The sequence below is a fragment of the Petromyzon marinus genome, unplaced genomic scaffold, assembly GCF_048934315.1.
Source record: "Petromyzon marinus isolate PM22_M1 ecotype Great Lakes invasive population unplaced genomic scaffold, UKy_Petmar_22M1.pri1.0 PM_Scaffold_125, whole genome shotgun sequence".
Classification (NCBI taxonomy): domain Eukaryota; kingdom Metazoa; phylum Chordata; class Hyperoartia; order Petromyzontiformes; family Petromyzontidae; genus Petromyzon; species Petromyzon marinus.
This window is the reverse complement of record NW_027423086.1, coordinates 127,592-143,259: the sequence shown is the minus strand read 5'-3', so window position 1 is coordinate 143,259 and position 15,668 is coordinate 127,592. Positions and strand designations below refer to the sequence as shown.

At 39.2% G+C, this 15,668-nt stretch overlaps 1 protein-coding gene across 2 annotated transcripts in view; it reads left to right on the top strand.

Annotated features, from left to right (window-relative positions):
- LOC116958172 (oxygen-dependent coproporphyrinogen-III oxidase, mitochondrial) overlaps positions 1–13,351 on the top strand; it is a 29,187-nt gene extending 15,836 nt beyond the window's left edge. Inside the window, exons 4-6 of one of the 2 annotated variants that reach the window (XR_012940201.1) lie at positions 4,908–5,012; positions 9,516–11,143; positions 11,176–13,351. Coding sequence is in view for 1 of the 2 variants with exons in the window: in XM_076063457.1 (XP_075919572.1) it covers positions 4,908–5,012; positions 9,516–9,600 (190 nt within the window). In the remaining variant the exon portion in view is untranslated. Of the gene's footprint in view, positions 1–4,907; positions 5,013–9,515 lie in introns of both variants that reach the window. The other variant, XM_076063457.1, reaches the window with a different exon arrangement.
- Positions 13,352–15,668: the final 2,317 nt, after the last annotated feature.

Genomic DNA, 15,668 nt, shown 5'->3' with positions numbered 1-15,668 from the left:
ACTAATATCACTATAGTAGTATATACTATACACTACTAATATTACTATAGTAGTAGTATACTATACACTACTAATATTACTATAGTAGTAGTATACTATACACTACTAATATTACTATAGTAGTATATACTATACACTACTAATATTGCTATAGTAGTAGTGTACTATACACTACAAATATTACTATAGTAGTAGTATACTATACACTACTAATATTACTATAGTAGTAGTATACTATACACTACTAATATTACTATAGTAGTAGTAGTATACTATATACTACTAATATTACTATAGTAGTAGTATACTATACACTACTAATATTACTATAGTAGTAGTAGTATACTATACACTACTAATATTACTATAGTAGTAGTAGTATACTATACACTACTAATATTACTATAGTAGTAGTATAATATATACTACTAATATTACTATAGTAGTATACTATATACTACTAATATTACTATAGTAGTAGTATATACTATACACTACTAATATTACTATAGTAGTAGTAGTATAATATATACTACTAATATTACTATAGTAGTATACTATATACTACTAATATTACTATAGTAGTAGTATATACTATACACTACTAATATTACTATAGTAGTAGTATACTATACACTACTAATATTACTTTAGTAGTAGTAGTATACTATACACTACTAATATTACTATAGTAGTAGTATACTATACACTACTAATATTACTATAGTAGTATATACTATACACTACTAATATTGCTATAGTAGTAGTGTACTATACACTACAAATATTACTATAGTAGTAGTATACTATACACTACTAATATTACTATAGTAGTAGTATACTATACACTACTAATATTACTATAGTAGTAGTATACTATACACTACTAATATTACTATAGTAGTAGTAGTATACTATATACTACTAATATTACTATAGTAGTATATACTATACACTACTAATATTACTATAGTAGTAGTATACTATACACTACTAATATTACTATAGTAGTAGTAGTATACTATATACTACTAATATTACTATAGTAGTAGTAGTATACTATACACTACTAATATTACTATAGTAGTAGTATACTATACACTACTAATATTACTATAGTAGTAGTGTACTATACACTACAAATATTACTATAGTAGTATACTATATACTACTAATATTACTATAGCAGTAGTAGTATACTATACACTACTAATATTACTATAGTAGTAGTATACTATATACTACTAATATTGCTATAGTAGTAGTAGTATACTATACACTACTAATATTACTATAGTAGTAGTAGTATACTATACACTACTAATATTACTATAGTAGTAGTAGTATACTATACACTACTAATATTACTATAGTAGTAGTAGTATACTATATACTACTAATATTACTATAGTAGTAGTAGTATACTATACACTACTAATATTACTATAGTAGTATACTATATACTACTAATATTACTATAGTAGTAGTGTACTATACACTACAAATATTACTATAGTAGTAGTATACTATACACTACTAATATTACTATAGTAGTAGTAGTATACTATACACTACTAATATTACTATAGTAGTAGTGTACTATACACTACTAATATTACTATAGTAGTAGTAGTATACTATATACTACTAATATTACTATAGTAGTATATACTATACACTACTAATATTACTATAGTAGTAGTAGTATACTATACACTACTAATATCACTATAGTAGTATATACTATACACTACTAATATTGCTATAGTAGTAGTATACTATATACTACTAATATTACTATAGTAGTAGTAGTATACTATACACTACTAATATTACTATAGTAGTATACTATATACTACTAATATTACTATAGTAGTAGTGTACTATACACTACAAATATTACTATAGTAGTAGTATACTATACACTACTAATATTACTATAGTAGTAGTAGTATACTATACACTACTAATATTACTATAGTAGTAGTGTACTATACACTACTAATATTACTATAGTAGTAGTAGTATACTATATACTACTAATATTACTATAGTAGTATATACTATACACTACTAATATTACTATAGTAGTAGTAGTATACTATACACTACTAATATCACTATAGTAGTATATACTATACACTACTAATATTGCTATAGTAGTAGTGTACTATACACTACAAATATTACTATAGTAGTAGTATACTATACACTACTAATATTACTATAGTAGTAATAGTATACTATATACTACTAATATTACTATAGTAGTAGTATACTATATACTACTAATATTACTATAGTAGTAGTATACTATACACTACTAATATTACTATAGTAGTAGTATACTATACACTACTAATATTACTATAGTAGTAGTAATATACTATATACTACTAATATTACTATAGTAGTAGTATACTATACACTACTAATATTACTATAGTAGTATATACTATACACTACTAATATTGCTATAGTAGTAGTGTACTATACACTACAAATATTACTATAGTAGTAGTATACTATACACTACTAATATTACTATAGTAGTAGTATACTATACACTACTAATATCACTATAGTAGTATATACTATACACTACTAATATTACTATAGTAGTAGTATACTATACACTACTAATATTACTATAGTAGTAGTATACTATACACTACTAATATTACTATAGTAGTATATACTATACACTACTAATATTGCTATAGTAGTAGTGTACTATACACTACAAATATTACTATAGTAGTAGTAGTATACTATACACTACTAATATTACTATAGTAGTAGTATACTATACACTACTAATATTACTATAGTAGTAGTATACTATACACTACTAATATTACTATAGTAGTAGTAGTATACTATATACTACTAATATTACTATAGTAGTAGTATACTATACACTACTAATATTACTATAGTAGTAGTATACTATACACTACTAATATTACTATAGTAGTAGTAGTATACTATACACTACTAATATTACTATAGTAGTAGTAGTATAATATATACTACTAATATTACTATAGTAGTATACTATATACTACTAATATTACTATAGTAGTAGTATATACTATACACTACTAATATTACTATAGTAGTAGTAGTATAATATATACTACTAATATTACTATAGTAGTAGTATACTATATACTACTAATATTACTATAGTAGTAGTATATACTATACACTACTAATATTACTATAGTAGTAGTATACTATACACTACTAATATTACTTTAGTAGTAGTATACTATACACTACTAATATTACTATAGTAGTAGTATACTATACACTACTAATATTACTATAGTAGTATATACTATACACTACTAATATTGCTATAGTAGTAGTGTACTATACACTACAAATATTACTATAGTAGTAGTATACTATACACTACTAATATTACTATAGTAGTAGTATACTATACACTACTAATATTACTATAGTAGTAGTATACTATACACTACTAATATTACTATAGTAGTATACTATATACTACTAATATTACTATAGTAGTATATACTATACACTACTAATATTACTATAGTAGTAGTAGTATACTATACACTACTAATATTACTATAGTAGTAGTATAATATATACTACTAATATTACTATAGTAGTAGTATATACTATACACTACTAATATTACTATAGTTGTAGTAGTATACTATACACTACTAATATTACTATAGTAATAGTATACTATACACTACTAATATTACTATAGTAGTAGTAGTATACTATACACTACTAATATTACTATAGTAATAGTATACTATACACTACTAATATTACTATAGTAGTAGTATACTATACACTACTAATAATACTATAGTAGTTGTAGTATACTATATACTACTAATATTACTATAGTAGTATACTATATACTGCTAATATTACTATAGTAGTACTATACTATACACTACTAATATTACTATAGTAGTAGTATACTATACACTACTAATATAACTATAGTTGTAGTATACTATACACTACTAATATTACTATAGTAGTAGTGGTATATTATACACTACTAATATTACTATAGTAGTAGTATACTATACACTACTAATATTACTATAGTAGTAGTGGTATATTATACACTACTAATATTACTATAGTAGTAGTATACTATACACTACTAATATTACTATAGTAGTAGTATACTATACACTACTAATATTACTATAGTAGTAGTATACTATACACTACTAATATTACTATAGTAGTAGTATACTATACACTACTAATATTACTATATTAGTAGTATACTATATACTACTAATATTACTATAGTAGTAGTATACTATACACTACTAATATTACTATAGTAGTAGTATACTATACACTACTAATATTACTATAGTAATAGTATACTATACACTACTAATATTACTATAGTAGTAGTATACTATACACTACTAATAATACTATAGTAGTAGTATACTATACACTACTAATATTACTATAGTAGTAGTATACTATACACTACTAATATTACTATAGTAGTAGTATACTATACACTACTAATATTACTATAGTAGTAGTATACTATACACTACTAATATTACTATAGTAGTAGTATACTATACACTACTAATATAACTATAGTTGTAGTATACTATACACTACTAATATTACTATAGTAGTAGTATACTATACACTACTAATATTACTATAGTAGTGGTATACTATACACTACTAATATTACTATAGTAGTAGTGGTATACTATACACTACTAATATTACTATAGTAGTAGTAGTATAGTATACACTACTAATATTACTATAGTAGTGGTATAGTGGTTGTTGCCGTGGTGGTGGTTCCCGTGGTTTCCATGGTTACCGTGGTTGTTGTTGTTGCCGTGGTGACGCAGCTACGTGGAGTTCAATCTCCTCCACGACCGAGGGACCAAGTTTGGGCTGGCGACACCAGGTTCACGTACAGAGAGCATCCTGATGTCGCTACCCCTCACTGCCCGGTGAGTGGCCAGTCACCCACCTACTCACTCACCTAGTCACTCACCTACTCACTCACCTACTCACCTAGTCACTCACTCACCCACTCACTCACCTAGTCACTCACTCACCCACTCACTCACCAACTCACTCACCTAGTCACTCACCTAGTCACTCACCTACTCACTCACTCACTCACCTAGTCACTCACCTAGTCGCTCACCTACACACTCACTCACTCACCTAGTCACTCACCTAGTCACTCACCTACTCACTCACTCACCTAGTCACTCACCTAGTCACTCACTCACCTAGTCACTCACCTACTCACTCACCTAGTCACTCACTCACCTAGTCACTCACCTACTCACTCACCTACTCACTCACTCACCTAGTCACTCACCTACTCACTCACCTACTCACCTAGTCACTCACTCACCCACTCACCCACTCACTCACCTAGTCACTCACTCACCCACTCACTCACCAACTCACTCACCTAGTCACTCACCTAGTCACTCACCTACTCACTCACTCACTCACCTAGTCACTCACCTAGTCGCTCACCTACACACTCACTCACTCACTCACCTAGTCACTCACCTAGTCACTCACCAAGTTTGGGCTGGCGACACCAGGTTCACGTACAGAGAGCATCCTGATGTCTCTACCCCTCACCGCCCGGTGAGTGGCCACTCACCCACACACCTAGTCACTCACCTAGTTACCTACACACTCACCCACACACCTACTCACTCACCTAGTCACTCACCTAGTCACTCACCTAGTCACTCACCTACTCACTCACCTAGTCGCTCACCTAGTCACTCACCTAGTCACTCACCTACTCACCTAGTCACTCACCTAGTCACTCACTCACCTAGTCACCCAGTCACTCACCTACTCACTCACCTAGTCACTCACCTAGTCACTCACCTACTCACTCACTCACCTAGTCACTCACCTAGTCACCCAGTCACTCACCTACTCACTCACCTAGTCACTCACCTAGTCACTCACCTAGTCACTCACTCACCTAGTCACTCACCTAGTCACTCACCAAGTTTGGGCTGGCGACACCAGGTTCACGTACAGAGAGCATCCTGATGTCTCTACCCCTCACCGCCCGGTGAGTGGCCACTCACCCACACACCTAGTCACTCACCTAGTCACTCACCTAGTCACTCACCTACTCACTCACCTAGTTACCTACACACTCACCTACACACTCACCCACTCACTCACCTAGTCACTCACTCACCCACTCACTCACCAACTCACTCACCTACTCACTCACCTAGTCACTCACCTACTCACTCACCTAGTCACTCACCTAGTCACTCACTCACCTAGTCACTCACCTAGTCACTCATCTAGTCACTCACTCACCTACTCACCCACTCACCTAGTCACTCACTCACCCACTCACCTACTCACTCACCTAGTCACTCACCTAGTCACTCACCTACTCACTCACCCACTCACCTACTCACTCACCTAGTCACTCACCTACTCACTCACCCACTCACTCACCCACTCACCTAGTCACTCACCTACTCACTCACCTACTCACTCACTCACCTAGTCACTCACCTAGTCACTCACCTAGTCACTCACCTACTCACTCACCCACTCACCTACTCACTCACCTAGTCACTCACCTACTCACTCACCCACTCACTCACCCACTCACCTAGTCACTCACCTACTCACTCACCTACTCACTCACTCACCTAGTCACTCACCTAGTCACTCACCTACTCACTCACCTACTCACTCACTCACCTAGTCACTCACCTACTCACTCACCTAGTCACTCATTCACTCACCTAGTCACTCACCTAGTCACTCACCTAGTCACTCACTCACTCACTCACCTAGTCACTCACCTAGTTTGGGCTGGCGACACCAGGTTCACGTACAGAGAGCATCCTGATGTCTCTACCCCTCACCGCCCGGTGAGTGGCCACTCACCCACACACCTAGTCACTCACCTAGTCACTCACCTAGTCACTCACCTACTCACTCACCTAGTTACCTACACACTCACCTACACACTCACCCACTCACTCACCTAGTCACTCACTCACCCACTCACTCACCAACTCACTCACCTACTCACTCACCTAATCACTCACCTACTCACTCACCTAGTCACTCACCTAGTCACTCACTCACCTAGTCACTCACCTAGTCACTCATCTAGTCACTCACTCACCTACTCACCCACTCACCTAGTCACTCACTCACCCACTCACCTACTCACTCACCTAGTCACTCACCTAGTCACTCACCTACTCACTCACCCACTCACCTACTCACTCACCTAGTCACTCACCTACTCACTCACCCACTCACTCACCCACTCACCTAGTCACTCACCTACTCGCTCACCTACTCACTCACTCACCTAGTCACTCACCTAGTCACTCACCTACTCACTCACCTACTCACTCACTCACCTAGTCACTCACCTACTCACTCACCTAGTCACTCACTCACTCACCTAGTCACTCACCTAGTCACTCACCTAGTCACTCACTCACTCACCTAGTCACTCACCTAGTTTGGGCTGGCGACACCAGGTTCACGTACAGAGAGCATCCTGATGTCTCTACCCCTCACCGCCCGGTGAGTGGCCACTCACCCACACACCTAGTCACTCACCTAGTCACTCACCTAGTCACTCACCTACTCACTCACCTAGTTACCTACACACTCACCTACACACTCACCCACTCACTCACCTAGTCACTCACTCACCCACTCACTCACCAACTCACTCACCTACTCACTCACCTAGTCACTCACCTAGTCACTCACCTAGTCACTCACTCACCTAGTCACTCACCTAGTCACTCATCTAGTCACTCACTCACCTACTCACCCACTCACCTAGTCACTCACTCACCCACTCACCTACTCACTCACCTAGTCACTCACCTAGTCACTCACCTACTCACTCACCCACTCACCTACTCACTCACCTAGTCACTCACCTAGTCACTCACCTACTCACTCACCCACTCACTCACCCACTCACCTAGTCACTCACCTACTCACTCACTCACCTAGTCACTCACCTAGTCACTCACCTAGTCACTCACCTACTCACTCACCCACTCACCTACTCACTCACCTAGTCACTCACCTACTCACTCACCCACTCACTCACCCACTCACCTAGTCACTCACCTACTCACTCACCTACTCACTCACTCACCTAGTCACTCACCTAGTCACTCACCTACTCACTCACCTACTCACTCACTCACCTAGTCACTCACCTACTCACTCACCCAGTCACTCACTCACTCACCTACTCACTCACCTAGTCACTCACCAAGTTTGGGCTGGCGACACCAGGTTCACGTACAGAGAGCATCCTGATGTCGCTACCCCTCACCGCCCGGTGAGTAGCCACTCACCCACTCACCTAGTCACTCACCTAGTCACTCACTCACCTAGTCACTCACTCACTCACCTAGTCACTCACTCACTCACCTAGTCACTCACTCACTCACCTAGTCACTCACCTACTCACCTAGTCACTCACACACTCGCCTAGTCACTCACCTAGTCACTCACTCACCCACACACCTAGTCATTCACTCACCCACTCACACACTCACCTAGTCACTCACCTACTCACTCACCTAGTCACTCACTCACCCACTCACCCACACACTCACCTAGTCACTCACCTAGTCACTCACTCACCCACTCACCCACACACTCACCTAGTCACTCACCTACTCACTCACCTAGTCACTCACTCACCCACACACTCACCTAGTCACTCACCTAGTCACTCACTCACCCACACACTCACCTATTCACCTAGTCGCTCACCTACTCACTCACCCACTCACTCACTCACCCACTCACCCACACACTCACTCACCTACTCACTCACCTACTCACCCACTCACTCACCTACTCACTCACCTACTCACCCACTTACTCACCTACTCACTCACCTACTCACCCACTCCGCCACCCACTCACTCACTCACCAACCCACCCACCCACTCACCCACCCACCTACTAACTCTCACCTACTCACTCACCCACTCATGCACCCACCCACTAACCCACCCACTCACTGACCCACCCACTAACCCACCCACTAACCCACTCACTCACCAACCCACTCACCAACCCACTCACCCACCCACTAACCCACCCACTAACCCACTCACTCACCCATCCACTAACCCACCCACTAACCCACCCACTCACCCATCCACTAACCCACTCACCCACTCACTCACCCACTCACCCACTCACCCACCCACTCACTCACCCATCCACTAACCCACCCACTAACCCACTCACTCACCCATCCACTAACCCACCCACTAACCCATCCACTCACCCATCCACTAACCCACTCACCCACTAACCTACTTACCCACTCACCCACCCACTCACTCACCCACTCACTCACCCACTCACTCACCCACTCACTCACTCACTCACCCACCCACCCACTCACCCACCCACCGCTCACCACCCCTCACCAGGTGGGAGTATGCGTTTGAGCCGGAGCCTGGCAGCCCTGAGGAGAAGATGCTGGACGTGCTGAGAAACCCTAGAGACTGGGTCTGACTCACCATCTCACTCACCATCTCACTCACCATCTCACTCACCACTTCTCAACACTCACTCGCTCGCTCGCTACTCACCCATTCACTCAACACTCAACCGCTCACTCAACCATTTACTCACCACTCACTCAACCACTCGCAACTCACTCCTCACCCACTCACCCACTCACTCCTCACCCACTCACCCACTCAACCGCTCACTCAACCACTCACCATATGGCGCTACTGATAAAGTTATAGCGACGTCAGTGAGGCTACTGATAAAGTTATAGCGACGTCAGTGAGGCTACTGATAAAGTTATAGCGACGTCAGTGACGCTACTGATAAAGTTATACCGAAGTCAGTGAGGCTACTGATAAAGTTATAGCGACGTCAGTGACGCTACTGATAAAGTTATAGCGACGTCAGTGAGGCTACTGATAAAGTTATACCGACGTCAGTGAGGCTGCTGATAAAGTTATACCGACGTCAGTGAGGCTACTGATAAAGTTATAGCGACGTCAGTGAGGCTACTGATAAAGTCATACCGACGTCAGTGAGGCTACTGATAAAGTTATAGCGACGTCAGTGAGGCTACTGATAAAGTTATAGCGACGTCAGTGACGCTACTGATAAAGTTATAGGGACGTCAGTGAGGCCACTGATCAAGTTATACCGACGTCAGTGAGGCTACTGATAAAGTTATACCGACGTCAGTGAGGCTACTGATAAAGTTATAGCGACGTCAGTGAGGCTACTGATACAGTTATAGCGACGTCAGTGAGGCTACTGATAAAGTTATAGCGACGTCAGTGAGGCTACTGATAAAGTTATAGCGACGTCAGTGAGGCTACTGATAAAGTTATACCGACGTCAGTGAGGCTACTGATAAAGTTATAGCGACGTCAGTGAGGCTACTGATAAAGTTATACCAACGTCAGTGAGGCTACTGATAAAGTTATACCAGCGTCTGTGAGGCTACTGATAAAGTTATAGCGACGTCAGTGACGCTACTGATAAAGTTATAGCGACGTCAGTGAGGCTACTGATAAAGTTATAGTGACGTCAGTGAGGCTACTGATAAAGTTATAGCGACGTCAGTGAGGCTACTGATGAAGTTATAGCGACGTCAGTGACGCTACTGATAAAGTTATACCGACGTCAGTGAGGCTACTGATAAAGTTATACCGACGTCAGTGAGGCTACTGATAAAGTTATACCGACGTCAGTGAGGCTACTGATAAAGTTATACCGACGTCAGTGAGGCTACTGATAAAGTTATACCGACGTCAGTGAGGCTACTGATAAAGTTATACCAACGTTAGTGAGGCTACTGATAAAGTTATAGTGACGTCAGTTAGGCTACTGATAAAGTCATAGTGACGTCAGAAACGTGAGAATATTATTGTGTTATTTTATTTTATCAATTTATTATTTTATTCTCATTCTACGTGGTGACTTTACCGAAAGAACCAAAGAAGATGAATAATTGCAGTCACGAAAGCTTTAAATCGAAATTTGACGTCAGTGAGGCTACTGATAAAGTTATAGCGATGTCAGTGAGGCTACTGATAAAGTTATACCGACGTCAGTGAGGCTACTGATAAAGTTATACCGATGTTAAATCACTTTTTGATATTCTTGGTTCTTTCGGTAAAGTCACCACCACGTAGAAGGGAAACAATAAAATAATAAAAATATAAAACAATAACATTATTATTCTTGGTTCTTTCGGTAAAGTCACCACCACGTAGAAGGGAAACAATAAAATAATAAAAATATAAAACAATAAAATTATTATTCTTGGTTCTTTCGGTAAAGTCACCACCACGTAGATAGGGAAACAATAAAATAATAAAAATATAAAACAATAACATTATTATTCTTGGTTCTTTCGGTAAAGTCACCACCACGTAGAAGGGAAACAATAAAATAATAAAAATATAAAACAATAAAATGATTATTCTTGGTTCTTTCGGTAAAGTCACCACCACGTAGATAGGGAAACAATAAAATAATAAAAATATAAAACAATAAAATTATTATTCTTGGTTCTTTCGGTAAAGTCACCACCACGTAGAAGGGAAACAATAAAATAATAAAAATATAAAACAATAAAATTATTATTCTTGGTTCATTCGGTAAAGTCACCACCACGTAGTAGGGAAACAATAAAATAATAAAAATATAAAACAATAAAATTCTTATTCTTGGTTCTTTCGGTAAAGTCACCACCACGTAGATAGGGAAACAATAAAATAATAAAAATATAAAACAATAAAATTATTATTCTTGGTTCTTTCGGTAAAGTCACCACCACGTAGAAGGGAAACAATAAAATAATAAAAATATAAAACAATAAAATTATTATTCTTGGGTCATTCGGTAAAGTCACCACCACGTAGAAGGGAAACAATAAAATAATAAAAATATAAAACAATAAAATTCTTATTCTTGGTTCTTTCGGTAAAGTCACCACCACGTAGATAGGGAAACAATAAAATAATAAAAATATAAAACAATAAAATTATTATTCTTGAGTTCTTTGGGTAAAGTCACCACCACGTAGAAGGGAAACAATAAAATAATAAAAAAATATAAAACAATAAAATTATTATTCTTGGTTCTTTGGGTAAAGTCACCACCACGTAGAAGGGAAACAATAAAATAATAAAAATATAAAACAATAAAATTCTCACGACGTTTGGACTGCAACACAAGCAATCATCATCAGGTGTGAATACCACAACAATAATGTTTTTATTCTTAGTTTTTTTTATATATTTTGTTGTTTCTCTTCAACGTGACTTTACCGAAAAAACTAAGAATATGAATTACTGCAGTCACGAAAGCTTTAAATCAAAATTTAATGTTTTTCTTGCTGTTTTATATTTTTATTATTTTATTGTTTCCCTTCTACGTGGTGACTTTACCGAAAGAACCAAGAATATAAAAATCACATTTTTAAAAATATTTTTATTATTTGATATTTTTTATTATTTTATTACTTTATAAAAATATTTAAAAAAATGTTTTATCTTTTTATTATTTTATTGTTTCCCTTCTACGTGGTGACTTTACCGAAAGAACCAAGAATATAAAAATCACATTTTTTTAAATATTTTTATTATTTGATGATATTTTTATTATTTTATTACTTTATAAAAATATAAAAAACATTTTTTATCTTTTTATTATTTTATTGTTTCCCTTCTACGTGGTGACTTTACCGAAAGAACCAAGAATATAAAAATCACATTTTTAAAAATATTTTGATTATTTGATATTTTTATTTTTTTATTACTTTATTTAAAAAATTGTTTTATATTTTTATCATTTTATTGTTTCCCTTCTACGTGGTGACTTTACCGAAAGAACCAAGAATACTTTAAACCACTTTATAAAGTTGTTGAATATTAATCAGTAAAGTGATTACCAATGTTTTATATAAGTCCCGCTGTTGGTAAAGTTATTGAATGTTAATCTGAGCTTTAAAATTGGTGTGTTTGTGTTGCCTATAAAGTTATACAATCCTTATCAAGTTATTCGATTCCGATGGTTATCGATAAAGTTTACTTTGATTACCCAGCTGCTATCGATAAAGTTATTGAATTGAATCCCTACCCCCCCTGCACCTCACTAATGTGGAGCTGTCCATAAAGTTACTTTGATAATTATCGATGCACTTACCACCCAGTGAATGTAGCCATCAATAAATGTAATCGATCTATATTTCTACGACGTTTTCAATAAAGTTTTTTTTTAATCTTAACTCTCGCCTGAGCCTCTCTCCGTGACTCCGCCCCCCCAATCGGTGACTCCTCCCCCTTCCCGTGATTACCCCCCCTCAGTAACTCCTCCCTCCCCCTGGGTAACTCCTCCCCCCTCGGTGACTCTTCCCCTACTTGACTCCTCCCCCTTGGCTTCCTCCCCACCCTTCCCTTGACTCCTCCCCCTTTCCTCCTCCCCTTCCCTTGGCTCCTCCCCCACTGATCCCTTCTCTTGACTCCTCCCCCTTTCATCCTCCCCTTTGCTCCTCCCCCACTGATCCTTTCCCTTGACTCCTCCCCCTTTCCTCCTCCCCCCTTCACTTGGCTCCTCCCCCACTGATCCCTTCCCTTGACTCCTCCCCCTTTCCTCCTCCCCCCTTCACTTGGCTCCTACCCCACTGATCCCTTCCCTTGACTCCTCCCCCTTTCCTCCTCCCCCCTTCACTTGGCTCCTCCCCCACTGATCCCTTCCCTTGACTCCTCCCCCTTTCCTCCTCCCCCCTGATCTCTTGACTCCTCCCCCACCGCCTTGGCCCCTCCTCGTGTCTTACCCACTGTGTTCTGCCACTTCTCGGTCGTCTCCTCCTCCACCTCCTCCACCTCCTCCACCTTCTCCTCCACCTCCTCCACCTCCTCGCGATGTCTTCTACACCTCGTCGACACCTCATCCTCCTCCTCTTCCACCTCCTCCTACTACTCTCAGTGGCGTCCATGGATCCAGGTGATGGTGGTGGTGGTGGTGTTGATGGTGGTGATGGTGATGATGTTGATGATGGTGGTGTTGATGGTGGTGGTGGTGGTGATGGTGATGATGGTGGTGTTGATGATGGTGGTGTTGATGGTGGTGGTGGTGATGGTGGTGTTGATGATGGTGGTGTTGATGGTGTTGATGATGGTGTTGATGATGGTGGTGGTGGTGGTGTTGATGGTGATGGTGTTGATGGTGATGATGGTGATGGTGTTGATGGTGATGGTGTTGATGGTGGTGGTGTTGGTGTTGTTGATGGTGTTGATGGTGGTGGTGGTGTTGATGATGGTGATGGTGGTGATGATGGTGGTGGTGGTGATGGTGGTGGTGTTGATGTTGGAGGTGATGGTGATGGTGGTGGTGTTGTTGATGGTGATGTTGGTGGTGTTGATGATGGTGGTGTTGATGGTGGTGGTGGTGGTGTTGATGGTGGTGGTGTTGATGATGGTGGTGTTGATGGTGGTGGTGGTGGTGGTGTTGATGGTGGTGGTGTTGATGATGGTGGTGGTGTTGATGGTGGAGGTGATGGTGGTGTTGATGGTGATGGTGTTGATGGTGGTGGTGTTGATGGTGGTGGTGGTGGTGTTGATGGTGATGGTGTTGATGGTGATGGTGTTGATGGTGATGGTGTTGATGGTGATGGTGTTGATGGTGGTGGTGTTGATGGTGATGGTGTTGATGGTGGTGGTGTTGGTGTTGTTGATGGTGTTGATGGTGGTGTTGATGGTGGTGGTGGTGGTGTTGATGATGGTGATGGTGGTGATGGTGGTGGTGGTGTTGTTGATGGTGGTGATGGTGGTGTTGGTGGTGATGGTGATGGTGGTGATGATGGTGGTGGTGTTGATGTTGGAGGTGATGGTGATGGTGGTGGTGTTGTTGATGGTGGTGGTGGTGTTGATGGTGATGTTGGTGGTGTTGTTAATGGTGGTGGTAGTGTTGTTAATGGTGGTGTTGATGATGGTGTTGTTGGTGTTGTTGATGATGATGATGGTGGTGGTGGTGTTGATGGTGATGGTGGTGGTGTTGATGATGGTGGTGTTGATGGTGATGATGGTGGTGGTGGTGGTGTTAATGGTGGTGTTGATGATGGTGGTGGTGGGGGTGTTGATGATGGTGTTGATGATGGTGTTGATGATGGTGGTGTTGATGGTGATGGTGGTGTTGATGGTGGTGGTGATGATGATGGTGAGTGATGGTGTGAGTGATGCTGAGTGATGGTGGTGAGTGTTAATGCTGAGTGTTGGTGGTGAGTGATGGTGGTGAGTGATGGTGGTGAGTGTTGGTGGTGAGTGTTGATGGTGAGTGATGGTGGTGAGTGTTGGTGGTGAGTGTTGATGGTGAGTGATGGTGGTGAGTGTTGATGGTGAGTGATGGTGGTGAGTGTTGATGGTGAGTGATGGTGGTGAGTGATGGTGGTGAGTGTTGATGGTGAGTGATGGTGGTGAGTGTTGATGGTGAGTGATGGTGGTGAGTGATGGTGGTGAGTGATGGTGGTGAGTGGTGGTGTTAATGCTGAGTGTTGGTGGTGAGTGTTGGTGGTGAGTGATGGTGGTGAGTGATGGTGGTGAGTG